The sequence below is a fragment of the Chionomys nivalis genome, chromosome 7 (genome assembly GCF_950005125.1).
Source record: "Chionomys nivalis chromosome 7, mChiNiv1.1, whole genome shotgun sequence".
NCBI classification, from domain to species: domain Eukaryota; kingdom Metazoa; phylum Chordata; class Mammalia; order Rodentia; family Cricetidae; genus Chionomys; species Chionomys nivalis.
The window spans coordinates 66751187-66778200 of record NC_080092.1 but is presented as its reverse complement, the minus strand read 5'-3'; the positions used below and the strand labels follow the sequence as shown (position 1 = coordinate 66778200).

The 27014-nt window shown below is 40.2% G+C and overlaps 1 protein-coding gene across 1 annotated transcript in view; it reads left to right on the top strand.

The window, feature by feature from the left end:
- Brip1 (BRCA1 interacting helicase 1) overlaps nucleotides 1-25144 on the top strand; it is a 113526-nt gene extending 88382 nt beyond the window's left edge. The window contains exons 16-19 of the mRNA XM_057775036.1: nucleotides 10160-10272; nucleotides 13879-13961; nucleotides 20745-21071; nucleotides 22796-25144. Of these exons, the coding sequence (XP_057631019.1) occupies nucleotides 10160-10272; nucleotides 13879-13961; nucleotides 20745-21071; nucleotides 22796-23409 (1137 nt within the window). The 3' untranslated portion in view covers nucleotides 23410-25144. The remainder of the gene's footprint in view (nucleotides 1-10159; nucleotides 10273-13878; nucleotides 13962-20744; nucleotides 21072-22795) is intronic.
- Nucleotides 25145-27014: the final 1870 nt, after the last annotated feature.

The following is a 27014-nucleotide window of genomic DNA, read 5'->3' as shown; positions in this document are numbered from 1 at the left end:
CAGTTTCACTTCTTTTATTTTACATATGCATTTGTGATTTTATTCAACTATACATAAAAATCTATAAATTGCAAGTGAGAGAAAACATACAATATTTGTTTTCTGATACTGACTTAATTCAGTTAGTATTATTATCCATTTGTATCGATTTCCTGCAAATAGCGTAGTGGCTTTCTGTTTTAAAGCTGGAAAAGTTGCTTTGTGTACGTGTGCCACCTTTTCTTTCTTCGCTCCTGTCGACAGACAACTTAAGGTGATTTCATAACTTTGCCCTGCGAGTTATGTTGCAGTTAGCATTAATAGACCAGTATCTCTGTGATATATTGATTCAGAGTCCTTTGGGTAAACACCCAGGAATTGTATAGCTGGGTCATATGAGAAACCTCCGCACTGATTTCCATGGTGACTGAACTAGTTAGCGTGTCCACCAGCCATATATAAGGATTCCCTTTTATCCGTCTCCTTGCCAGCATCTGTTGTGATTTGTATTCCTGGTGACTGGTATTCTGACTAAGGTAGAATAGAACGTCAATGTAGTTTTGATTTGCATTCTCAAATGTCTAGAAAGAAGAAACTTTTTTTTTTATATATTCATTGGCCATTTCATCTTTTGAGAACTGCCTGTTCATTTTCATTAGCTCACCTATTGGCTGGGTTTTTTATTTGTTATTATTTAATTTTTTTTAGTTCTTTGTGTATTCTACATAAATTAATCCTTTGTTGGATATATAGCTAGTAAAGACTTTACTCCTGTTATTTAGGCTTTTATTATTTGATTGCCACTTTGCTATACAGAAGGATTTTAATTTGATAAGGCCTTAATTGTTGATTGTTGAACTTTCTTTTTATTTTGTTTTGAGATAGTCTTCTGTAGTCCAGGCTCACTCACCTCACCATGTAGCCCGGACTGGCCTTAAAGTCTGTCTCAGCCTCTGGAATCCTGATTCCTGGTGTGCAGCACCACAGCTACTCTGAAGGCTTGAACTTTGGTCTTCATGCTTTCATACAAGAAAAAAAAAAAAACTGCCTAAATTGGTTGCTTTCAGGAGGGCTTAGACTGCTGAAATACACGTATTTATGAATTTGAATAAAATCTACAGTCTTTCATGTGGGGTGGTGGTATTTATAGTTCTAGCACATTTTTGTCAAACCATTTATTTCTTCAGAAACTACTTACAAAACTAACAAAATGGAGCTGGAGAGATGACTCAGCATTCAAGAGCATGTCCTGTTCTTACAGAACACCAGAGTTCAGTCTCCAGCGCCCCCACTTTTGGTAGCACACAACCACCTATATCTCTGGTGCCCCCTCTGGTCTCTGCAGGGACACACACACACAAATGAAAATTTAGAAATGTCTAAAATCTCATAAATGATTACTGTTACCCAGGGGCTACTTATTAATAATAACATTGGGAGGAGATGGAAAACTGAAAAATAGTGTAAAGTTGAAAATTGTGATGAAACTTTTTCGATATGAGATATAATCCTTTGGATATGAATAATTAGTTAACAGTAAAATAATAATAATAATGTTTTAATAAATCCACGTAGCATCTGACCCTGGTGGGTTGCACACTTTCTCAGCTATAATAAACAGGTTATTTATGACTGATCAAGTTGAGGGAAACAATGAAAAAGCCAAATATTTAGATGTTGGCAAACAGTTCTTACTGTTCTAAGCCATGACTAGAAGACATGCTAAGTGGGCTTTCAGTCTGCATCCTTAGACAAAGTAGCTAGCCTCTCACTTCTGTTTACACACTCTTCCAAAATTATACATACACCAATTTATTATGGATGGGCGTGAATGATTTACACTTCTTTCAGATAGCGTAGCTGGTTATAGTTTTCTATTTGGGGTAAGGCTTGTAAAATGTATTTGAAAAGTTATGGTAGATGATCTAACCACACTTGAGCTCAGTTTATAGCGTTTACTTGCTGTCAAAACTTAGAAAAAACATTCACAGCTAACATCCATAATGCAAAATGTCTGTCTCATTAGGCACTAAAGAAGCATCAGTCGACAGGTATAATGTTATTTGGCTGTGTAGCTGATGTGAGTGTGGGCATGACCTCTCAAACAGATGAGAGAGTAATCTCTCTGACAGTTACTGGATGGCAGAGCTTGCCTTGGGCCTTCTGCTGCTTCGATGGAAACTGTCTGTTTGGAAAGCGTGCCTGGGGAAGGAGGATGTTTATAAGGATGAGCAGGTAGAAGCGAAAGACTGTCTTCTGACATTTCGGCTAATCCCTTCCAGCCTTTGCTTGACTTAGCATTTCGACTCTTTGCTGGCAGGAGAAACTGCCTTTTTCACATATGCTGTGTGTCATTTTAAATTGGGCATTGGTTTTCATGCTTGATGATCATTAGACATTTGATGAAATTCTAGACCATTTTTCATTTAGCTTTCTGTACTCCCATTTTTATATAGGAAAAGTACAACATGACAGACTTGGCTGACCTAATTACGTTAGTTAGGGTCATTCAGAAAAGCTGTACAAGTGTTCAGCTCGATGCCTTTCACTGCGTAAGAGAGCTTGCTCTGAATTTGATCCAAATCCTAGCACTACTTCAGTCTTTTCATTCCTAATTTTCTTATCTTTAACATGAAGTGCTGTCTTCCTTGTACAACTGTTAGGTGACTTGTGTGTGATTGTCTGTTGTTATTACTCAGTCATTGCACTGTGCATGTATTGTTATAGAAACTCACTGAATGCTCTTGGTTTATACTAAGAACTTTGACTCCCAGATTTTCCAATTTTGAGTATCTTTCTTAATGTCAATTTTTATTTCAAATTTTTTTCTCCTTACATTTTTGTTTGTTTGAAACAGGATATTGTTATGCTGCCAGGTTGTTCTTCAATTCCTGGTTCACCCTACTCCTACTCATCCTTCTGCTGCAACCCCCAGCTTGGATTTCAGGTGTGCAGGCTGTACCTGGCTACCATTGTCTTTTACTTATTGTTTAGAAGTTTAACCTAAGCTAAGTCAAGTTCACCTTTTTCCTCCAACATATTTACCTTCTCTGAGTACCTACTGTACTTCTCTCTAGTTAGAAGACGTTTGGCATTTTCCTTCGCTTCTAGTTGGTGACTCTAGTCTTGTATGTTGACATTGTGTTTCAGACTGGCCCTCTTTTCTCTTCCTTTACTTCTCCAGGGCAGGCCCTCACTATTTTTATACATTCATGGATTATCTTCATTTCTCAACTTTCCTAACTTCCATATACTCTAGTCAACATAGTATCTTTTTCTTTTTACCCCAAGATGGGATTTCTCTGCGTAAAAGCCCCACCTGTCCTGGAACTAGCTCTTGTAGACCAGGCTGGCCTCGAACTCTCAGAGATCCGCCTATCTCTGCCTCCCAAGTGCTGGGATTAAAGGCGTGCACCACCACTGCCCAGCTGACATTAACATCTTCACATCTTTGTTTGGTAGCCATTTGTGCATGTAGTCTTTTCTGTTTATTACCTTTGCATCCCTATTACCTAGCATAATGGCTTACCCAGCCCAAACTGCATATGTTACGCTGAATTCAGTGTTTCAGCCTCCACGATTCTCCTATACTGTTTCAGTTCTCATACTTGAAATGGTCTTTTTTATTGCATTTCTGCAGCATCCTTAAGAGCTACTTCAGACTAGCTCCTTTTTTCCCCACTCAATTAGTATAAACATTCTGAGATTGTAATACAGTCAGTCACCTGTCAGCATCTGTGGTAGATTGATTCCAGAAAACAGGGAGAAAAGAACATGCTCAGATGCTAGGTTCCTTAATAGTGTAGTGTTGGATCTGAACTATGCCTGTTCTCCTGTGTACTTTAAATCATCTCTAAATTATTCACAATACCTAGTACAATGTAAATGCTATATAGTTGTTTTACTGCAGGACTTGGGAAGAATGACGAAAGGTTATATGTCTTCAGGATAGCCCAGGGTGCTTTTGTTTTGCTCTAGATATTTTCCATCAGTGGTTGGTTGACTTCACTTAGGACCTATCAGCATGGAGAGACAACTGTCCACTAGAATATTTTGAACTTGAATAGTTTTAAAGAAGAACTTCTTTGTTGTGTAAAAAAGCAGTTCATTCTTGGGCTGATATCAGTATTAATCAGCAGAGGCTTATGAGGCACATGGCAGAATGTGTTAATAGTACTGGGAATTGAACCAAGAGCCTCACACATGCCAGCTAAGAACTCCACACTGAGCTGCCCTCTGCCAGCCCTTGGTGTATTATAGTAAATGCATCAGTACTAATTTAACTCTGGTTTGCTTAGACTGTCACTGAATGCTTTTATATGCATAGGTTCTCTTACACAAGTGTCTTTTTGCTGTGCACGTATGTAATTTGCTCTTAGGTGTGCTTGCTGCTGATTGCCTCTTCTGGCCACTCTCTCGTGCTTCTGCCTTCCACTCTCAGCCACTAAACCCATTCAGTAAAATCCTTTCTGTTACTTTATTTTTCAGTTATACCATTCCCATTTGAATTTGTAAAATGTCCACCTCCAGTGTTGAGGAGATGGTGCATTGGGTAAGATGCTTGTTCTGCAAGCATGGGGACCTGAGTTTGAATCTCCAGGATCCATCCAAAAAGCTGGGTATGGACACACATGCCTATAATCTCAGCATTGGGGGGTTGAAACAGACAGATCCCAAGAGCTAGTCTAGCCTAAATGGCAAGCTTCACTTCAGTAAGAGACCCTGTCACAATGACGCATAGAGTAATAGACGAAGACTCTTGAAGTCTTGCTGTGGTCTGTGTATGTGTGCATATGAGTGTGCAAGCCTATATATTCACATGTTTGCAATGTATACACCATATATGCACATACACATACATTTTAAAATAAAATATTTTTTTACTTCTCTGCCAAGATTATCTAGAGTTTATTCATTAAACTATCATTTAAAAAGAGATTTACTTATTTGTGTGTGTGTGTGCGCGCACACGCGCATATGCATTCCTTTGTAGGTTTATTTAAACCACTGGTATGCTGGTGCTGCTGGAAGTCAGAGGGGATCAGATCCCCTGCAATTGGACTTAGAGGAGGTTGTGAGCCACCTGATGTGGGTGCTGGAAGCTGAGCCCAGGTTCTCTGGAAGAACAGTAAGTGCTTTTAACCACTGAGCCACCATCCCCCCAAACTATGTGTTTTTATGTTACTTAAATAGGTTTTCAATGTTTACTTTAAAGTCCTTGGCGCTGCCCTGGTGCCTTTCCACTGCTGGTGACTGTTATATTTCCCCTTCCCTAATGTGTGTCATGTTCTGTTAGTCAGCTTTTGTTTTGTTTTCCGAGACAGGGTTTCTCTGTGTTTTGGAGCCTGTCCTGAAACTCGCTCTATAGACCAGGCTGGCCTCGATCTCACAGAGATCCACCTGCCTCTGTTTCCCAAGTGCTGGGATAAAGGCATGTGCCACCACTGCCCAACTTGTTAGTAATTCTTAATTGTATACTAGACATTATAGATAATATATTATAGAGATTTTTAAGTCCTATTCTCTTCTGTGGGATATTGATTTTTGTTTTTATAGGCACTTCAATTGGCATCTGGTCATCTTGAACGTGTGTGTGTGTGTGTGTGAATGGTTTGATGATTTGTTACTGAGTTCTCAGAAAAATACTCGATCTTGAAACTGTCTTGGGCCTTGTCAGTTTGGTTTAAGTCTTTGGGGTTGATTTAGAATGGGCATTACTTTGAATTGCCTTTATTACTAACATGGCAAATGGCATTTTTTGATGTCTCAGATGGCTGTCAGGGGTTAAACCTGTAATTACAGCTATCACCAGTCTGGCAATTACAGCACCCCCAAGTGTTCTTTGACTATGTGTCTTTCCTGTTCTTAGCCTGAGCTAGGTGCTGTCTGGCAAGCCATGGATGAGACACCCTGAACACTCACTACCAGACCTTTAACTAGGAGCTGGCAAGATTGTTCAGCTGGTTAAGGCTTCCCCCGTGACCTTTGTTTTGTAGGCTTGCTCAAGTTGGGATGGTCTTTCCCACAGTGGAATTATAAATAATTTTCTTAAGAATATAAGTTTTTCAAAGTGCCTTAAATATATCTGTTTTAAATGATATAAGGAGATACAACTCTATTACATGTTTCCTTGCTTTTCCAAAAGTTGTCCCTAACAGTATTTAATAGTTTATCCTTTTCCCACTGATTTAAAATTCCCCCTTCTGCCAAATAAACAGTGATCTGTATCCAGATTCTTGTCAGTTTGATTTATTAGGTCTTGTGTTGGTAGATCAGCACCACGGTGTTTAAATGAGTGTTTGTTTAAAGATCTAACTGAACACATCAGTCATTATTGCCTACTTTTTTACGATTAACTTTGGGGTTATTTTATCCCATATAATAAAACTTTCCTAGCATTTTAACTTAGAAATTAATGTAGCCAGGCGGTGGTGGCGCACGCCTTTAATCCCAGGACTTATGGGAGCCAAAGGCAGGCGGATCTCTGTAAATTTGAGGCCAGCCTGGTCTACAGAGTGAGTTCCAAGACAGCGAGAGATACACAGAGAAACCCTGTCTTGGGGGGAAAACAAAAAGAAAGAAACGAGTGTGTTGTTGATGACGTGCAGTGGGGTAAAAGCTCTGAACTCTGGCGATGTGAAGCTTGTACACTGCAGAAATCTGTCTTCTTTCAAGCCCCTGATGATACACGGACCAAGTCTGAGTTGCTATCTTAGAAAGAATTACTTAAACGTTTAATAACTCTCCTGACCAGAGTATCACATTTGCAGGTAAAAAGAATTAAAGTGGCAAAGTTACCAATCCCCCTATGCAGGTGACTGTAAAACATATGCAAAGGTTACATGGTGTGCGAGGTGGGCAAGACCCTGGCAGTGTTTCATAATGGAAGCATATTAAACAGTTCTCTTAGTGTACGGGCAAAGTTTTCCTTAAATTTTAATAGAAAATTCAGTCTCCAGACAATAACACACCAGATATGCCCACCTGCTTACAAGAACTAGAAAAGCAAATGTTACGATGAAACACTGTTTTTAGATACCCAACACTATGCCTTCAGCCACAGCACCCTGGAGACAGAGGCAGGCCGATCTCTGTGAGTTCCAGGGCAGCTGAGGCTACCCAGAGAAACCCTGTCTAGACACAGGGCAGCCAAGGCTACCCAGAGAAACCCTGTCTAGACACAGGGCAGCCAAGGCTACCCAGAGAAACCCTGTCTAGACACAGGGCAGCCAAGGCTACCCAGAGAAACCCTGTCTAGACACAGGGCAGCCAAGGCTACCCAGAGAAACCCTGTCTAGACACAGGGCAGCCAAGGCTACCCAGAGAAACCCTGTCTAGATGAGCCCCGCAGTACCAGGCCACAGCACACGGTGCGGGAAGAATAGAGCCAGAGCCTAGTAATCTCACTGCTGTGAAAGGTTTCATTGCAGTGAGAATTTGCAAGGCACAGTACCAGAGAGGATGGAACCGTGCAGGGAGAAAGCGTCACGTATCTGCAAAGGAACCACCTTGAACCATTAAATGAATAGTGATTGGCACAGACATGAGTGGACCCTCCTGAAGTCAGGGAAGGAGTAGGCAGGCAACTCCTTATAAAATGCTGGGATTGCTTTGTGCTCTTGCTAGCCGTGGGATAGAGGGCAGCTGTTAATACATGGGGCATTGGTCATAAAAAAGTTTCTCTTTTTTTTTCTTGAAATAAATTTTAGCCCTAGACTGCAGGCTGCTCTGGAGCTGTTCTCGTTGCTTTTGAAAATAAGGCTCAAGGGTCAGCTGGTTCCAAGTCACCTATCTCAGCCTAGGAAAACATAGCACTACTGAAATTACTGTGGCAAAAGCAAACAACCATTGGTTACTAGTCACCGCATCTAAGACCCAATCAGAAATTAGGAGACCCTTTGGTGTACTGTCACCGTGTCTAGGATCCAATCAGAAATTAGCAGACTACAGAGAAAGATACAGCCTCTAGTGTAAGGAAAATGTATCACTAGAAACAAAACCATAAATGACATGGTAAAGTCAGCAGATAAGGACATTAAAATATCTTATGTTTTATGTTTCATATAGTCAAAGAAGATGGAGAAAAGCCTGAACATGATAAAAGGAGAAATTAAAAAAAATTTAAGTGCTTCTATGCCATATCCAGATATGGGAAAATGTATTGGGATAAAAATGTACTGGGCCAGTTAGGTGCCATCTGTAAAAGTTAAAGTCCGGGAAGAGTGAGCGTGGAAGCAGAATTATAGTAACGCTTAGAAGTTTTCCAAATGTAAAGGAAACCATAAACCCACTGGTCCTCTAGACCTGCACTCATGCAGAAGATACAGACAGGTGCACCGCCATTCCCTACAAAGTCAGAAAACACATGAAAAGAAAAATTGTAGTATGTTCTTATGCCATTTGTGAAGTGACATCATACTATTTTAAGGTGGATTGTATTGTTAAGATGTGTGTTGTAAACTCTAGAGCAATCCCTAAGGACAAAAGTGGAAACACCAGAGGCTGGAGAAAGGCTCAGGAGTTTCTTCCAGAGGACCTGGGTTCTGTTCCCAGCACTGACACGGTGTTTTACAACCGTCTGTAACTCCAGTTCCAGGTCTGAATGCCTTCTTATGGCCTCTGAGGATACTACAATCATCTACGTAAAATAAAAAATAAATGGAAACAGCTTTGTTTTCAAATGTTCATTGCAATGTGTCATTGGTCTGGTCTGAAGACTCTGGCTTCTGCTATACCACTGGTACTGGCCCTCACTGAGACTCCCCTCGGATATCCTGCTGTTACCCTGGGTCATGGAGATCCTGCAACTTTGATTCTGCAGGACCAACCCCTTCATGTGCTCCAGCAGGTGGGGTAGATTTTGGGGTAGACCAGCTCAAAACCCTGGATGTGGGCTTGGATGCCACCTAGGCCAGCTCTCTTGAAATGCCTAGGAGAGGGGCAGGGCCAGCTCTACCATGCTCACAGTATCCAGGCCAGCTCTCCAGCAGCCCTGGAGAGGGGTGGGACCAACTCACCATGACCCTTGAACATCGACACAGACCCATACTATGGTAGGGCTATGGTCCCAGACATGGTGGTTCGGCCTAGACATCTCTTTTTCTCCCATCTCTCCTTTACATACTTGGTCATTATAATGGCAGGGCCTGTGGCCTCTCTAGAAATTTTTTTTTTTATAAAAGAAAAATGGAATTGTAGATGAGATAGTAGGAAAAATGGCAATATGGTAATCTTAAACCTGATTATAACAATAACTTTATTGAATATAAATCGGATAACCATTCCATTCAAAAAGCAAGGATCATGAAACTGGAAAAAACAAAGTAAGATAGAGTGTGTGTGTGAGTGTGTGTGTGTGTCACTGTTCTATTGATATGAAGAGACCGTGACCTTTTAAAAAGAAACATTTAACTGGGGGCTTACTTGTAGTTTCAGAGGCTTAGTCCATTATCGTCTTGGCAGCCACCATGATACTGGAGAAGTAGCTGAGAGTTACATCCTGATCCTCAGGTGTGGTATGGGCTTTTGAAATCTCAGAGCCCACCCCCAGTGATATATTTCCTCCAACAAGGCCATACTTCCTAATCCTTCCAAACCTTTCAACTAGTTCCACTCCCTGGTGAGAAAGCATTCAAATATGAGCCTTACAGGAGCTGTTCTCATTCAAACCACACATACACATTTCACGTATAAATAAATGGAATACGTATGTGTTACATTTACTTTAATATGAATTCCCAAATATGCTGTGTAGTCAGTATAAACAAAAATGAGTGCAGAATGTCTAATAACATTTACTTAAAATTTCAGAAAAGGCAACACAACAAGTCTGTGGCTGCCACAGCCAGGAGTTGAGGAAGACAATCGACTGAGAAGATACCAGTGTTGGAAATGATCTGTATTGTAATTACCTGATGCTTACAGGCTGCGCATTTGCTAGGACTTACTTTACGCACTGAGAACGTGTGGATTTTGTTGTGTGGAAATGTTCTCACATAAATCATTAGATTCCTGAGAGCTGTGAGGAAATGAGTAAGAATGATTAGGACTTGAATGAGCTGAAAAAACTCAGAACTGAAAAGCAAAATACTTACTCTACATAAAATTTTAAATGTTAGATATTCATATGTTTAAAATAAGCTTGACTTATCCACAACTTTTTTGATGTTTAAATTATTAGGTTGAACTAAAGCGACAATATAATGACCACCACTCAAAACTGAGAGGCCTTTTGCCTGGCCGTCAGTGGTATGAAATTCAAGCATACAGAGCCTTAAATCAGGCTCTAGGCAGGTGAGTAAGTCAATTACAGTGTTACAGTTTTGCCTGTGCCGGAGAAGAAACAGTAATGTTTGCTACTTTTAAAAATCAGTGTGGAGGGCTGGAGAGATGGCTCAGTGGTTAAGAGCATTGCCTGCTCTTCCAAAGGTCCTGAGTTCAATTCCCAGCAACCACATGGTGGCTCACAACCATCTGTAATGAGGTCTGGTGCCCTTTTCTGGCCTGCAGGCATACACACAGAATATTGTATACATAATAAATAAATATTTAAAAAAAAAAAATCAGTGTGGAAAGCTAGGCAGTAGTGGTGCATGCCTTCAATCCTAGCCCTCAAGAGGCAGAAGCAGGTGGATCTCTGTGAGTTCCAGGACAGCCAGGGCTACACAGAGAAATCCTGTCTCAAAAAGGAAAAAAAAAAATCAATGTGGTAAAATTTTATTTAGTTTGAACTCTAGGAAAGTATGTCTTTCATAGATGTTAGAAGTGTGGGTTGAGAACTGTGGCACGCACTCACCAGTTGTTACTACTAACACTACCGTTGCTGTTCCAAGCTGTGGGAGAACTTTTTAAGTTGTCATTTCAGAAATAATGTTTTAAATTTAATTTTAATTTTTTGTTGTTCCCTTCAAACCAATTACATTGTTGAACTGCTGTTATCTTGCTGTCTTTTCTGTCTGACATCCCATTTTCCTTGCCCCCCAAATACACTGCATGTTTTTCTTTCTTTTTTTTTTTTCTCGTTTTGTATTTTTTTTTATTCTTTTTTACTTAAAATTTCCAACTGCTCCCCGTTTCCCATTTCCCTCCCCCTGCATGTTTTTCTTGAGCATTTTGTTCTCGCTGCCTGTTTCTGTTTGAAGTATAATATTCAGCTAATAGTTTTTAGAAAATCTTGAATATATATTTTTAAATTCTTGACTTTTATTTGTTATACTTATTTTTAGAAAATTAAGTATTCTTACCTTCATTGATTTTTATATTAATATAAGTAACACATTGAGCTTCAAGAAAACTTGTGACGTACAGATTCCACTTGCATTTGTTATAATTTATAAACTCCACATATTAGCACATTTGATTCTTCAGTTGATAATACCTAATAGCAATACAAGTTGGAACCTCATAATTTAATTTTCTTGTTTTGTTTTCAAACTGGTTAATCTGAATGTAAATTACCTGGCTAAGGTCAGATAGTTATTAAATGACCCTTGGCCCCACCTATACTTTTAAAACCACAGGCTTGCTTTTCATCTATATTTCCTGCCTCTGTCCACTAATATTTTCACCATGAAGCCTTCCCTATTCTGTCGTGCCTTTCTGCCTTGGAACATGAGCTTCCATGCTATTCATATGGCATAGTCGCAGTTACAACCTGTGAAGTCATGTCCTATGAGATTGTGTACATTATCTCTGTTGTAGTATGTGTTGTTGTTGTTGTTTTTTTTTTTTTTTTGGTTTTTCGAGACAGGGTTTCTCTGTAGCTTTGGTGCCCGTCCCAGAACTAGCTCTTGTAGATCAGGCTGGCCTCGAACTCGCAGAGATCCGCCTGCCTCTGCCTCCCGAGTGCTGGGATTAAAGGCATGCGCCACCACCGCCCGGCTAGCGTGTGTTTTATCATCAGGTAATTGCTTGTTTATATATTTGTGTCCCTTCCCATATATGCATACACTTGCATTCTCAGCAACTTCCTGTGTCTCAGCTTGACATTCATGCTTCAGAATTGCTTGACAAATGGTGGAAAATGTAAGCTTTGCTGCTTTGCCACGTTCTACATTGCCAACTAATTTCTATAGCTTCAAAATGTGTTTTTTCAAAGTTCCACAGAAGTCATGCGTTTGAAGTATCAAGACACAATGCTGTGCCTTTGGTATTTTATTGATTGTATTGTCACTTATTGATTTTCAGGGACACTGATTTTCAGGGAAATTTGTCACAAAGAACTTTTTTATAATAAAGTTTTTAATGAAAAATAACAATGAAATGAATGTTTTTTATTATGAGTGCTAATTGATATAAAGGTGTTTATAGTCAGGCAGTGGTGGTGATGCACACCTTTAATCCCAGCAGTTGGGAGGCAGAGGCAGACAGATCTCTGTGAGTTCAAAGCCAGCCTGCTCTATAGAAAGAGTACCAGGACAGGCTACAAAGATACACACAGAGAGAAACCCTGTCTCAACAAAACAAAAAAAAAGCAAAAAAAAAAATTGATTATAAATTTGAAGCACTCTTATGAAAGACACATGCAGAAAACTGAAGTAAAGAGAAGCCAATCAATTGTTTTAATGTCTTGCATGCATGTGGGGGAGTGGTGTGGAGTATGTATGGGTTATTGGGGTGGGAAGTCCTTTTGTATATGTGTTGCTTTTATTGGTTAATAAAGAAGCTCTTGGGCTCATGACAGGACAGAATAGAGATAGGCAGGAAAACTAAACTGAATGCTGGGAGAAAGTAAGCAGAGTCAAGGAGATGCTATGTAGCCATCGAAGGAGACAGACGTCCAAGAACCTTACCAGTAAACCATGATCCTCGTGGTAAAATATAAAATAATAGGAATGGGTTAATTTAAGATGTAAGAGTTAGTTAATAAGAAGCCTAAGCTATTGGCCAAATAATGTTATAATTAACACAATTTCTATGTGATTATTTCTGGTCTGGACGGCCAGGAACAAACAAGCAGTCTCTGCCTACAGGTTATCTCATTGAATATGGCTCTTAAAGTTAGCCAGACGGATGAGCCAGAGAACTCCAGGATCTACCTGGTTCTACCCCTCAGCACTGGGATGCAGGAGTGTGCTATCACCCTGGCTTTTCTGTAGGTTCTGGGGATCTGAACTTAGGATCTCATGCTTGCCCCATAAGTTTACTTACCCAGCCCCTCATTGTCATCTTTTTTAAAGACTGCATGGGCATTATAATTATCTGGAGTAGTAAGGTCTGTGGAATATAATAACAGCCTTCAGAAGCACACCAGATGGTTTTACAGCCAAGACACAAGAGTTTTTTCACCGTCTGCTTCACCTGTAGTATGGTATCATTTCTCAAGTAAGCATGATTCATTTGAGCAAGGCAGTAAAAACAATGGAAAAGGAAAAGGTGAACCCTTTTTTTCTCTTTAATGTTTTATTAATTTAAATGCCTCTCTACCAAAACCCACTTTAAACAGAAAGTGAACCCAAAATAGATTTCCCTGACTTCCTATTGGTTTTCAACACCCTTCTGTAATAATGACAGTATATAACTTCATCCTGCTCTGCCTTACGTTATGTGATCTGTTGTCCTGGAAACTGTAGTTTACTGTAAAATAATATCCGAGAAGAATGTCATATGAAATTAAAAAGTTTAAACTGTAAAAGTTGAACATATAATTGTTGCCGCTCCCTTAAAATCCCATCTCAGGGAAGGAGTAAAAACGCCACACTCCAGAGTGAGAAGAGAAGGAACGGCAGACAGAGATGTCATCACGTTTTTAATATTAGAAATCAGTTGAGTGACTAAATGACTTAACAGGCGAATTGAGCACAGTAATCACAGCTGATACACCATTTTTTAAACTATCCCTCTGGAAATCTTGCTTTATTTTCAGTGCTTTATACACACTTTATTTTCCCTTTTTTGTAGGTGTATTCGACACAAAAATGATTGGGGAGCTCTTATTCTAGTGGATGATCGTTTTAATAGCAACCGAGATCGCTATACATCGGGTAAGATTCTCAGTTTAGAGTAAAAATTGCTAATAGGCTTTGTTTTTCCTTAGTGATAAAAGCCACATGAAATCAACCTATTTGTGCAATATAATTGTGTTTAATATAATGCTGCTGTCAACATTATTGTACATTAGATCTGTAGAACTTATAGTCTTAGTACCTGAAACTTTGCACTAACTTTACATCAGTTCGCCATTTTGTCCTCCCCCATACAGTGGCAGCCGCCGTTTCCCCTTGAGTCCAGCAACTTGGATGATGCCTGCAAAGTTGAGTCATGCAATGTCTGGCCTTCTGTGACTGTTGTGTTTCAATTAGTATGCTATCCTTAAGGTTCATCCATCTTGAAATACCCAACAGGACCTCCTTATTGTCTGTGCAGTCTGTGCAGGGTGTATTTCTCTGTTCATCTCCAAGTGGGTATTTTGGTTGTTTCTGCTTGTTGGATCCTGGGGACTACAGTGAACATGGTGGCTGGACAGTTTATCATATTTAAGAATGAAGCCACTGGATCATATGAAAGTTCTAGGCCAGCAGATATTTATGAAGATCAATCTTTTGAAGGTATCCCTTTATTATTTTTCTTCTATGGTTTGTACGCAAACCTGGAAGCCTGGAGCACACTGCACAGTCTGCAGGCGGCTCAGCAGACTGGACAATGTCTTTTCCAGCTGGCTCAGTTGGTCTGAACCTCTTCTGTGCTCATTGGCTGGGCCCTGCCTCTTGGTACTTGGCTGGCCTGAGTACTTTCCAGCAGTTCTTACTGCTTACATACACTTAAGGAAGAAGGAGGACGGCGTATCTGGTCCAGAAACCTTTGCGCTTCTAGGGTAGAGAGAATGTTTCACCTCCCTTTAGAACAGTGCTTCTCCAGTGTAGTTGGACTTTCTTTGGACCACCAGCTCCTAAACAATGATAGAGACTTCTTAAATATGAAAGTTTGGCCTTGGCTTACGCTTGTTCCACACTAGCTCTTAAAACTTAACTCATTTACATTAGTCTATGTTCTGCCACGTGGCGCACTGCCTCCCTTCCCTACGATACATCGCTAAAGCACATCTGACTTCCTCAGCATCCTTCCTCTCAGAGTCTCCCCTGAGTGCCTCTCTCCCCAGAAATCCCACCTATCCTCTTCTGCCTAGTTCTGGCCATTCAGCTCTTTATTAAACCATTCAGAAGGTACAGACACTTCTTCACACAGTGTGGTCAAATATTCTGCCACACTCAACCTTCCTAGTGTTTCAACCCTTTAATACAGTTTCTCATGGTGACCTCTAGCCATTATTTCACTGCTACTTCATAACTGTATTTTTGCTACTCTTATAAATCATAATGTAAATTATATTTTCCAGTGCTCTATGAAAAGGTCATTCAACCCCACCCCCTAGGAGTTGTAACCACAGGTTGAGAACCGTTACTTTAGAACACACTGTATCTTAATGGGCTTCGCTCCAAGATGGACAGTTTTATCTCCAAGGAAATTGCTACACAGCACTTGCCACGTTACTCAACATTTGCTTTTATGTATGTGTATATGTGTGCATGCATGTGTATGTGTGTGTACACATGTATATATGTGTGTATGTGTGTGTGTGATGCAGTCATGTGTGAATATGGGCAAGCACTTGATATGGTGCACACGTAGAGGTTAGAGTACACCCTCAGATGGCTGTCCTCATCTTCGACCTTGTTTGAAACAAGGTATCTGTCATTATCTCATTGTGCGTTCCAGGTCAGGAAGCAAGGGCTCCAGGGAATTCTCCCATCTCTGCCTCCCATTATCCCTGTAGGAGTGCTGGGGTTACTCATCCAGCTTTTACGTGGATTCTGGGGAGTCAAACTCCATTTCTCACTGTTGAATGGCAAATGCTTTACCCGCTAAGCCAAGTCCCCAGCCCCAACATTTACTTTTCTGTCACCAACAGATTACCCCTTTAAAGTTATAAATCTACCTATATATTTTATGCTGATTATTATTTTGTATACTTTTATCTTTTAGATTCTATGCCAAAATTAAAAGTGATTTGTGGTACTTGGATGTAGCTCAGTGGTCAAATGCTTCTCTGCTTACAAGGGTCCTGGTTCGGTCCTCAGCCCTGGAAAATGGGGAGGGGTTGTTACTGCATTTGCATATTTGATAACTGCCTATTCAGTTACCTTTATGAGCCAGCTGTGTTTTCATGAGCTACTGTGCTCCCTTTTCTAGCGGTCATGAACTCCCTCTGCCTTTGTTAATCTGAGAAAGTCTGTCTCACCTGCATTTTTGATGGACAGTTTTACCAGATACAGCATTCCTAGTTAGTAGTTTCGGACTTTTCTCTTCAGGGCTTTGAATATATCATCTCATTCCCTGGAAGCCTGTGAGATTTCTCCTGAGAAATCCATTGACAGTCTTTGGAAGTGTCCTTGCCTATGATGGATTGCTTTCTGCTTGCTGCTTTTAAATTTTCTTCTGCTTTGTTCTTAGTTTGATTATGATCTATCTTCTGTTTTAATTTATTGCTTTTTAAAGAGGGAGCCTGGTCTACCTTGGCTCTCCAAATAATGGGATTACAAGCATGAAACCATTTTGCATCACTAAACTTTTTGTTTTGAGATAGGGTCTTACTCTGCAGCCCTGGCTGACCTAGGACTCCCTGTGTAGACCAGGCTGGCCTCAAATTCACAGAAGTCCACTCACCCACCTCTGCATCCAGAGTGCTCTCAGAAGGGCATGCACCTGTCTTTATTCTGTGTTTTGGGGGACATCATGAAGTTTAGACTGGCTTTAAACTTGTTCTGTAGCCAAGATTAGTCTCAAATTCCTGATCCTCCTTTCACCTCTCTATAAATAAGCTTTCCTAACTGCTTCATCTTTTCTAGGAGTCCCAAAATAGACTTTTTTTTTTATCTCTTTGATGATTAATTCTCATACTCTTTCTCTTGTATCTCCTCCCCTTTTCTGCTCTCATCCTTTTTGCAGTCACCTCATTCCTATGATGGGGCTGTGTCCCCTGTGTCTTTGTAACATTGTATTGGTCTCTACACACATTTGATGAACGTCACCTCTCTCTCGGAAGTCTTTACTACAGCACCTTCGCATAGAAAGACCTTCACTTGCGAGCCCTGCTAGGCGGCTGGCACCCCTCTGATCTTCTGTGTGGATCTAATGTCTTTGCATGCTCAGTGTGGATACCTAATTAGACGACGGCCTTGCCAATTTCTCTCTTTGCCCCTTTTCTCCCTAGAGATCAGAACCTGTTGTGCATGCTTGTGTGTCTGTTGTTGTGAGGCCTCTTAAGCAGCAGCCTGCTCCCCATCCAGCTCCCTTGTTCTCAGCAGCTCCAGGCATTGGAGGATGAGCCGTACAATGTGAGTGCTCCCTAGTGGCTGAGACAGACCAGTCCTAGGCAGTTCACTGGAAAACTGGCACCCTTTCCTCACTATTCTTCTCTGTGCTGAAGCGCTGCTGAGCTGGAGCAGCCTCTGTCCTGTGCTGTGGTTCTGGAGCAGCAGCCTGCGGCCAGCACTGCAAGACAAGAGCAGACAGAAGCAAATGGTTTGGAACCTTGGGCCTACTCTCCAGTCTCCTAGCCAGGGACTATGGTGAGAAGGTGCCACACATCCTCCTGCCTGCTCTAGCCTGGGTTCTAGAACTTTTTAACTTGTCTCTGGATTTCTCATAAAGGGGTTTGGGCCATGAATTATTGGATCCATGTTTCTATAGGAGGAACGTGGGATCTGGAGTTTCCTGTTCTGCCATCATAATTTTTTTGTATTTTCTTTGGCTTCTATTTTTATGATGTGTGTGTGTGTGTATGAGAGAGAGAGAGAGAGAAAGAGAGAGAGAGAGAGAGAACATGTATGTACATGGGGATGCAGATGTGTGTGTGTGTATGAGAGAGAGAGAGAACATGTATGTACATGGGGATGCAGATGTGTGTGTGTGTGTGTGTGTGTATGAGAGAGAGAGAGAGAGAGAGAGAGAGAGAGAGAGAGAGAGAGAACATGTCTGTACATGGGGATGCAGATGTGTGTGTGTGTGTGTGTGTGTGAGAGAGAGAGAGAGAGAGAGAGAGAGAGAGAACATGTATGTACATGGGGATGCAGATGTGTGTGTGTGTATGTACTTGGATGTCAACCTCAGGTGTGATTCCTCAGGAGCCATCTGCTTGTTTGCTGAAACAGTATCTCACTGGCTAGCTGGGCTGGCTGGCCATAGGTCCCAGGGATCTGCCTGTTCCACTTCCTCAGCAGTGGGATTACACGTGTGCACCACCACTCCCAGCTTTTTAACATGAGTTCTAAGGAGCAGATTCAAGTCTCTGTATTTGTCAAGAAGCACTGTATTGACTAAACCATCTCTCTAGACCTCTGTAGCTTCATTGTTAATAATGAAGAATTTGACTGAGAATTTGAATCATGAGATCAAACATGGACAGTTTCCACTAACTGAAGTTAGTCTTTGAATTCTCATGTGTTTGTGAATAGTCTTTATAAATGAGAAACTTTTTTAGTCATCAACTATTAAATTAATTATTGCATCTCAGGTTTATAGGATGTCATACATAATTTAATAATGTAGCAATATTTTATTTACCATTGTCAAAGAAAAAGGTCTTCCTCAAAAATTAATTTATTTAAAGAATTAGGGAGATGATTCAGTTGGTCAGTGCTTATCATGTAAACATTAGGGCCAGAGTTCATATCTCCAGCACCCACATAAAAGCCAAGTGCGGGGAGCACTTCTGTAACTCCTGTGCTGCAGGGAAGGGAGGCAGGCAGCTTGCTGGAGCTCGCTGGAGCTCGCTGGCCAGGTGGTGTAGCCAAACTAGCAAGCTTCTAGTTCAAGGAGAAATCCTATCTCAAAATAAAGTGGAGAATAATTAAAGAAGGTGCCTAACTTCAATCTCCAGCATCCACACATAGGCAAACACAAGGGTGTGCACACACGTAGACAATATGCATACATACAAAATAAAGTTCATATTAGTCAAAGCAGTGTTTCCTAAAAGGAAATAGAGTGCAGGTGGCCAGAAAGGTATGTAGACAGCCGTCTAACAGGTGGTCCGTGCCCATGGTTTGCATCCATTGTGACAGTCTTCAGTCATTGCCGGAAATATGATCGCTGTCACGGGGCTGTTGGCATTTAAAGCAGAGTATATTGCTCTAAGGGGTTTCCCCCCTACTTTTGTTGTATCTAAACAAAGCAGCACCTCAGATCAAGCAGTAACTAAAAACAAAAATACTAAGTACTAGTGTTTAGTCAGTAGGTGGAGCTCAGACCCTGCCGAGTGTTCAAAGACTGCCAATGACTTCTTGTACTAAAAAGACTTTCTTTGTTTATGAAAAGGTCAAAATGAAGAAATGATAGCACTAAAATTTTTCAGTTTTAGAGAATTTCACATTTCCATTTGATACACTCATTTTTTAAAATAAAGTTAATGTTAGTGTTTTTCTTAAAAAATAAAAACTCAAATTTTTATTTTATAATTCAGATTTATTAATGTTTTAGAATCAAATATTTCCCAATTTCTGTATTATTTTAATTTTTGGATATTTATAAATTATGAAGTGTTTCCTTTGGTAATACTAACATGATGCATTAAATTTATTTTAATTTATTTTAATGACAAATTTTTGTTGAAATTACAGTGTTATAATTTAGGTTACGTGAAACCCCGTTTTATCGTCTTTAAGCGTATAATGCCTTGGTGACTTGGAGCTGCTAGTTGCGGGGCTGAGGGGCAGGTCAGTGAGTAAAATGCTTACTGCCCAAGCTTGAGGGCCCGAGTGCAGATTCTCAGCACACACGTGAGAGCCGGCTGAGGGTGCATACATTTGTAATATCAGAAATGCAGGGAAGGAGAAAAACAGATCTTGGGGACTTGCTTGGCCAACCATTGTAACCAAAACTGTGAGTTCTAGGTTCACTGAGGAGAGATCTTGTCTCCAAAAAGTATGGTGGAAAATAATACAGGAAGACATCAACGTCGGCCTCCGACCTTCATGAGCTCACAAGCCATGTTCACACGTGCTTACCACACACGCATGTACGCATACACACAAATAAGTGAATAACTTTAAAAAGCACAATTGTTCCAAAAATAACAATATTCATTATTATTGTATAGGAGCGTGTATGATGTAGTGGGGGTGCCCTTGGGCAAGTGTAGAGGTCAGAGGACAACTTGGAAGTTACCTCTCTCCTTCCACCTTTGCATGGGTTTCAGGAGCTGAACTCAGGCTTGCACAGCACGTACACCCTCAGACTTATATTACTGGTCCAATTTTGAGGAATTTTGATAAAACTAAATTTATGGACACGTCTGACTTGCAGCGGTTCACCGTTCCCGCGCTGTGAAGGCAACACACATTCAGCAGAAACCGCAATGCAGAGCGGTTTGCTCTTTGCCTAGCTGGTGATGGGTGTCTGAGATGCTGGCAGCAGCAGGGACTGCACCCCCGGTGTGTCCAGTGATCACAGCAGCAAACATGTGGTGCTCTCAGCTCCCTGTGTGGCTAAGCTCTGCTGGGGTGGGTTAGGCACACTGCCTGCATTTTCAACTTGCTAAGTATTTTGAAACTAATGATGCATTTTTCAGGCCATAATCCCTTCATAGCTCATATACATGCAAATATATATATTTTTTATATATTCAAATATGTAAAAGATTGAAAACCATTCCTTATGTTCAAATGCAAATTAGGTTGCTTCACTAGAAACAATAAAGTTAATCTTAATGCATAAATATTTTGGTAACTAAGTAACCAGCTTCTCACTTGGCTCCGGCTGTTTTTTAGGACTCTCTAAATGGGTGAGGCAGCAGATCCAGCACCACTCAACCTTTGCAAGTGCCCTGGAGTCCCTGACTGAGTTTTCTAAAAGGCACCAGAAAGTTACTAGTCGATCCGAAAAAGACAGAGAACGTATAAAAGACAGGGCGTCTACTCTGAAAGTGGCCTGTTGGGAGGATAGCTCTCTGACAAGCGTGTCCAAAGCAAGTCCTCGATCGCCAGAAAATTCTAGGGAAGAAGAAGCGAAAGTGTGTGTCCAGGAGCTGCAACATCCCCGGATGACTGCTAAAAACCCTTCTGTACCGAGTCACAGCGTCTCTAGGAGGAAGGAAAGTATGTTGAATTCTTCCCATTTACCTATTCATGATGTGATAGGGCAATGATAATGATTTGGGTACAGATTAATTTCCTGAAATATGTTAGTTTATAGCATGAAGTATTCATAAGATAATACAGCATGTTTGAATGAGAACAGACTTTTGTTAAAATACCAAAGTGTATTTTCTGCTTTTCCATTAACTTTGCCACTTAACTAGCATTGTAATTGTGACAAGCCACTTGGCCTTTTAAAATTATAGTAGAAAATGTGAATAACCTTCCTGCCTAGCCCTCTAAGTTGAATTGTAAAACTCAAATAAGATAATAAATATAGCATTGTAAGATGCTATAGAAGTGGTAGACGTTGTTGTAAAGGCTTTATAAAAGTTGAGCTAAACTGGGTACCATGGTGCATACCTGTAACCCCATAATCCAACACGCTGGAGGCAGAGGTGAGAGAATCAGGAATTCCAGGCCAGGACTGCTGAGTAGGTAAAGGTACTTGCTGTCACGTGTGACAACCTGGAAAGAATAAACTTACTCCTGCAAGGTGTCCCAATGAGCTCCGTGTGCATGCCTGATGTGCACACCCCCATCACCATATTCACAATAAATAAATGTCAGATTTTAGACAGAAATAGTAGTAATACTAATACAAAAGTATTAGAAAGAAAGAAAGAAAGAAAGAAAGAAAGAAAGAAAGAAAGAAAGAAAGAAAGAACTCAAGGCCAGCCAGCCTTAACTGCATCAAGTCTCTGTAATTGAAAGGTCCCTGAGATGTGAATCATTTGTTCCAAATGATAAAAAACCCTGTCTTCATGGACTGTATCAGGGATTGAACCCTGGCCTATCCTATTGGCTTGTTTTATGTTTAAAGTTCAATGCAACTAGGTCCTATTTATTTGTTTACATAATCCAAAAGCAACGAAGTTGAGCAATTATATTTTTATACTAGAATAGCTAGCCTACTTGAATAGTTGAAACAGACATAATATGGACCATAAAAATCTAAAATATTTGCCATCTGTCCTGTAACAAGAAAAAAAAATGCCCGATTCTGGAGATTGGGTATAATTTTAATTTTAATAATCAGTGTAGCTTAAACATCCCTGTTCTCAAATATTTTATGCTGTGTGCTTTTAAGAAAGTATCAGAGTGGCTTCAAGGATGTTACAGTGGCAATCAGGAAACCCAGGATCCAGTTCTAGTCCTACATGCTGACCAGTTTTATAATTTGAGGAATAGCATGATGGTTGCCTTGCAACCCTCAGTGTTCTTGAGAGGGTTAGTCTTTTTCTTGGTCACTAATGAGTGGATTTTTGAGGCAAATTTCTCTTTTTTCTTTCCCCCTACAGGGCTGGAGCCTTGCACATGCTGGGCCAGCGCTCTACACTGCAGGGCTCCCTCGGCCTGTTCCCTCTCCACATTGTTTCTTCTTCCTTTTTACCCTTCCTCTTCTTGGGCAGCACTGTAGTCTTCATAGCATTTATATTTTGGTCATTTGCAAATAGGATTTTAACTCAGGCCAGGAACTACTGGAGTACCACTGTTTCTTTAGAGTTGACATTCTCTCCTCTAAATTCCAAGATGAAAGTTCAGTGTTGCTGTGGGTAGCTGCTATTAAATACTGACTTTAGCTGCTGTTAAAGCATTTCTAATTAAAAAACAGCATTTTAACACAGCAATTAATGTTACCTAGGAGCACAGAGTTAAGACTGATTTAAGTTTTATGTTCCTAGGTGATCCAATACTAAGAGAAGAGTCTGTTCAAACAGTGAAAACAGAGAAGAATGTCATTTCCAGATCCTCAAGCCCAACTTTCGGGAAGCAAGCAGAGCCCAGCAGCTGGCCTGTCTTTAATTCTCTGAGACGGCACTTCACTAGTAAAGGAAAGGATTGCACGTCTGCACGTGTGTCATCAGAGAGCCTCGCCTCTGCTTCTTCCACCTTCAAAACAGAAGATAAAACTGCTTTGCCACCCACAGATAAATGTGTGTCCTCAAACAAAACAGCAAACGCATCATTAGCACCTTGCTCTCAGTCAGAAGTCATGACTCCATCAATGAAGGTTGGCGCTACTCCCGCTAAGAACCATTCCAAACAGCCGTTCTGCTCAGAGAAAGACCTACATCCGGATAGTGAATTGCCTCCAGTGAGTGAAGAGCGCAGGCGTTCCGGCTCAAGTAAAGCTATTGAAACAGAAGCAGAAGACGACTCTCTGTGTTACACACCTGAACTTTTTGATCCTGTTGATACTGATGAAGAAAAGACTGAAGTAGATGAAACCGATAGATCCAGTAATAATTCAGCAGAAGACCTTTTTGAAACTGTAACTGGCTTCAGCCAGAAATGAAAGTCAAAGGTTGCAGAGACACAAAGTTGAGTGGAGTCATTCCGGTGGAAGGAACAGAGCCGACAACTCGTGTACGCGAGTTAGAGCTGGGAAAGCTCACGCGAGACGTGAGGACCTATAAGCAGTGGTGGGAGGGGCTCCCTGACGTTAAGTAATGCTGTCAGGGTTTTGTTGAGCCTCACTGTGTAAATAATAATTTGTACTTTGGGTAAATGTTATAATTTTAATTTTTTACATATATTTCCGTTTTAATTCATTAGCAGATTTGTCTATTTTATGCTCAGAAATACACGTTTTATCCTAGAGTTTTAATCAAGTGATCATACAGAGCACTTTCCTCTAATATTTAGTTTCCTGAGGCTTCCAAGTTCACACAGTTACTCATATTTTATAGCTCACTTAATGTGGCTTCATACTAATATACAAAGATTAAGCTCAGTTAAATTTAGACACACTTCATCCATATGTTACCGTATATTTTAATTCAAATTTGCAGAAGATGTTTCTAGAAAGCATAGTTTATCTTCAGAAGCTTGCTGTTTCATTAGCCTTCTTAGGTTGGGCATAGCGTATGCAGTTGCTTTCCCAGCGCGTGGAAGACTGAGGCTCTGGGCCTCTTTCAAAGTCTAAAGAAAAAAAAATTGTTTAGAACTAGTTTATTAGAATGAAAAAGGAAAGAGTGTACATATTTCCTTGAAATTGGGGCATTTTTGTTTGCTAAAACTAAAATATCAGGAACAAAATTATATGCAGTTATAGGATGTCATTTGAAATATTCCAAGTATCAATTCTAAATTTTTAGCTCCCCTGACATCATAGAGAGTGATATGCCTCAATCTCTGGCCTCCACACACGTATGCACAGACCACAACGTGTACGCATGTACACACACTCATGTACACATGCACATGTACACATATATGAAAATAGTACACAGATCCTAGAAGTGCCAGCGATGTGGTACGTTCTGGTATAAAGTTTTAATTCTGTAACTATTAAATTGGAAAACTTGGCATGTAAATTTAATAAATAAGCAAATGTTACATATATGTGTGTATATATGTACACATGTACTTATATATAAGACAGTCTCTGAAATATGCTCCCTTAAAGAACAGGAATCTACTGTGAATTTTGGGGGTGTGCAAGTTTCAGGGAGTGGAACTGTATATCTGATCAGTATTTATAAAAGGCAGTCACCTCTCACAGTCCAAAATTGCGTCCACTGACTTTTCGCCCAAAGAATGGACATTTAGACTTCTTAGGATGCTTTGAATTGAGAGTCTGGTACGTGTATGTGTAGCTGGAGATCAAGCCCAGGGCCTCGCATGCTAAGGGGCATTCTAGCATGGAGCTGAATCCAGCCTGAACTAGAACTTTATAAGGCGTTAACTACTCTGCATGGTTTATTATCAAGTCAAAAATTCCCAGTAGTTATATTTTATGTTCTTTTGAGTAAGTGCGTTATCACCCATGCATGTATTTGCTCTCATTTTGATAGCTTTTAGATCTGATTCATGAAATTTAAATCGACAGCTTACCAAGGCAGGAATTTATCTGTGAATCTAGAAAGTGATTTCTGTATTGTTTTGGAAGAAACCAGTTCTCCTATTGTGGATCTTAATTCACAGTTAAGGAGTAGTCAGGTCCTGGAGAGGATGCGTGGAGGAGGACAGAAACGTGGCCTCTGCGCCTCGCTGGGCCTCAGACTTGATACTCGCATAGCGTTATTACCCTGCCGTTCATGGAATTCATTTCATTTATAAAATACGGACATTAGGACTATAAAGGCTTGCAAATCCTTTAAGCAATTTAAAGGAATATATGTTGGTATTTTATTCTGAGTCCGTTTTTGTTCCAAAATGCTTAAAATAAAGCATACTGTTGTATAGAAAAGTTCAGCTGTCTTATCTGCACTCTGGGAACATACGGATGTGTGTGGTGACTTTGAACGCTGAATATTTATTTTAACTGGTGCAGTTTGAGCATTTTTGATACCTGTGGAGAGTTGCCCTTCTTTTTCCATTTTTGTTGTTTGGTTGGGTGTTTTGTTTTTGTTTTTGAGACAAGATTTCATGTATTCCATTCCAGCCTTGAACTCCCAGTTCTCCTCTTTCGTCTTCCAGGCTCTGGGTCGAGTGTACTGTGTCACACCTGGCTTGAAATCACCTTTAGAGGAATCATTAAACTACACGAAAAACATCAAACAAATCATTTTGCAGTTAGGTACCCAACTTAACCACCAATACATGAATTTTTTTTCCAAAATCTAACACTCTGTATATTACTAGTTTTCAGAGATGTTCCACAAGCTCTCAGAATTTCAAAAATATTTACAATTTTTTATACAAGGATAGCATCATAGTAGATCAGAGAGTCTCCTCGGATCAGCATTCAGAACAAGATGATTGTCCCGAAAGTGAGCTACTGGCCTTTTGAGAGTAGGAGGTAGATAGACCATTTTGCTAGTAACAACAAGAGATGCTTTTAGAGTTAAAATTGGAACACAGAAGGACATGCAAAGGAGTACCTGACATATAGCAGATAGTGAGGTCGCTGCGCCTCTGCTGTACCCCCGGCTTCCGCGATGCCTTCCCTCAGTATGGACAAATAACTGGCAATAGTAACTGTTACAGACTCAAAGAAAAATGCTTTGGCTGGTTTATTTTCCCAACTCTTTGAAATACATAGCAGAAATTATCAAGTAATTTGTCTTAAATGTTTAATACACAAGAAGTAATTACTTAACATTACATTTATGGTCAAAAGTATATACAGCACATAGGCCGTACGCCAGCTCTGCCAGTTGGAAGCTGGCCATTCATGAAAGGAAGGTATATGTAGAGAGCAGAGAGCTGAATGGTAGCTGGACCACGTAAAGCTTCCTCAGATTGTGTGCGGAACTAATGAGCACCCTTAACTACATCCCTACTGTGCATCTTATTATTATATGGTTTTGAATCCGGGCACTGTTTCTGTTTCCATAAAGCTTTACTTTTATTCTTGTGGATCTTTCTGTTCAATACACTAATTATTTAAAAGGAGCCATTTCTACATTTTTCTAAAATATGACTTAGCCTTGTTTTCTGCTTAAAATAAAATACAAAGTATTTAATCCTTTAGAAGTGCTTATAAACATCTGTGCAGAGTGCCTGTGGTGACATCACCTGAAGCACTGGCTGGCATAGCCATCAGCAGCTAGTGCTGTATTATTTGTATATTGGATTGCCACACAATTCCCACCTCTCTTTAATCTTTCTCAGTGAGTTTGATTTTTTTATGAATTTTTGGTAGTCTTGTCTATCTGCAAGGATAAAGGCACTGACTCTTTTGTAAAGAAGTATTTTTAATGAGAAATTTCATAATTTAAAAAATATAAGGCTATATCAGACAATGCACGCATAAGGAAACTAAATCCTTCTTGTGAAATATCTATCCTATAAGACAATAAAGAATATCACAGGAGAGGGTTATCTGGAACAAAAATGACCAATGCTATGATCCACTGGACTTAAATGATTTTCATGGCTTTTTTTTCTCTAACAGGTGTTTAGTAAGGTTTCATTTGATGGGACCATTAGTGGCTAGGCTTCCTGTATCTCACG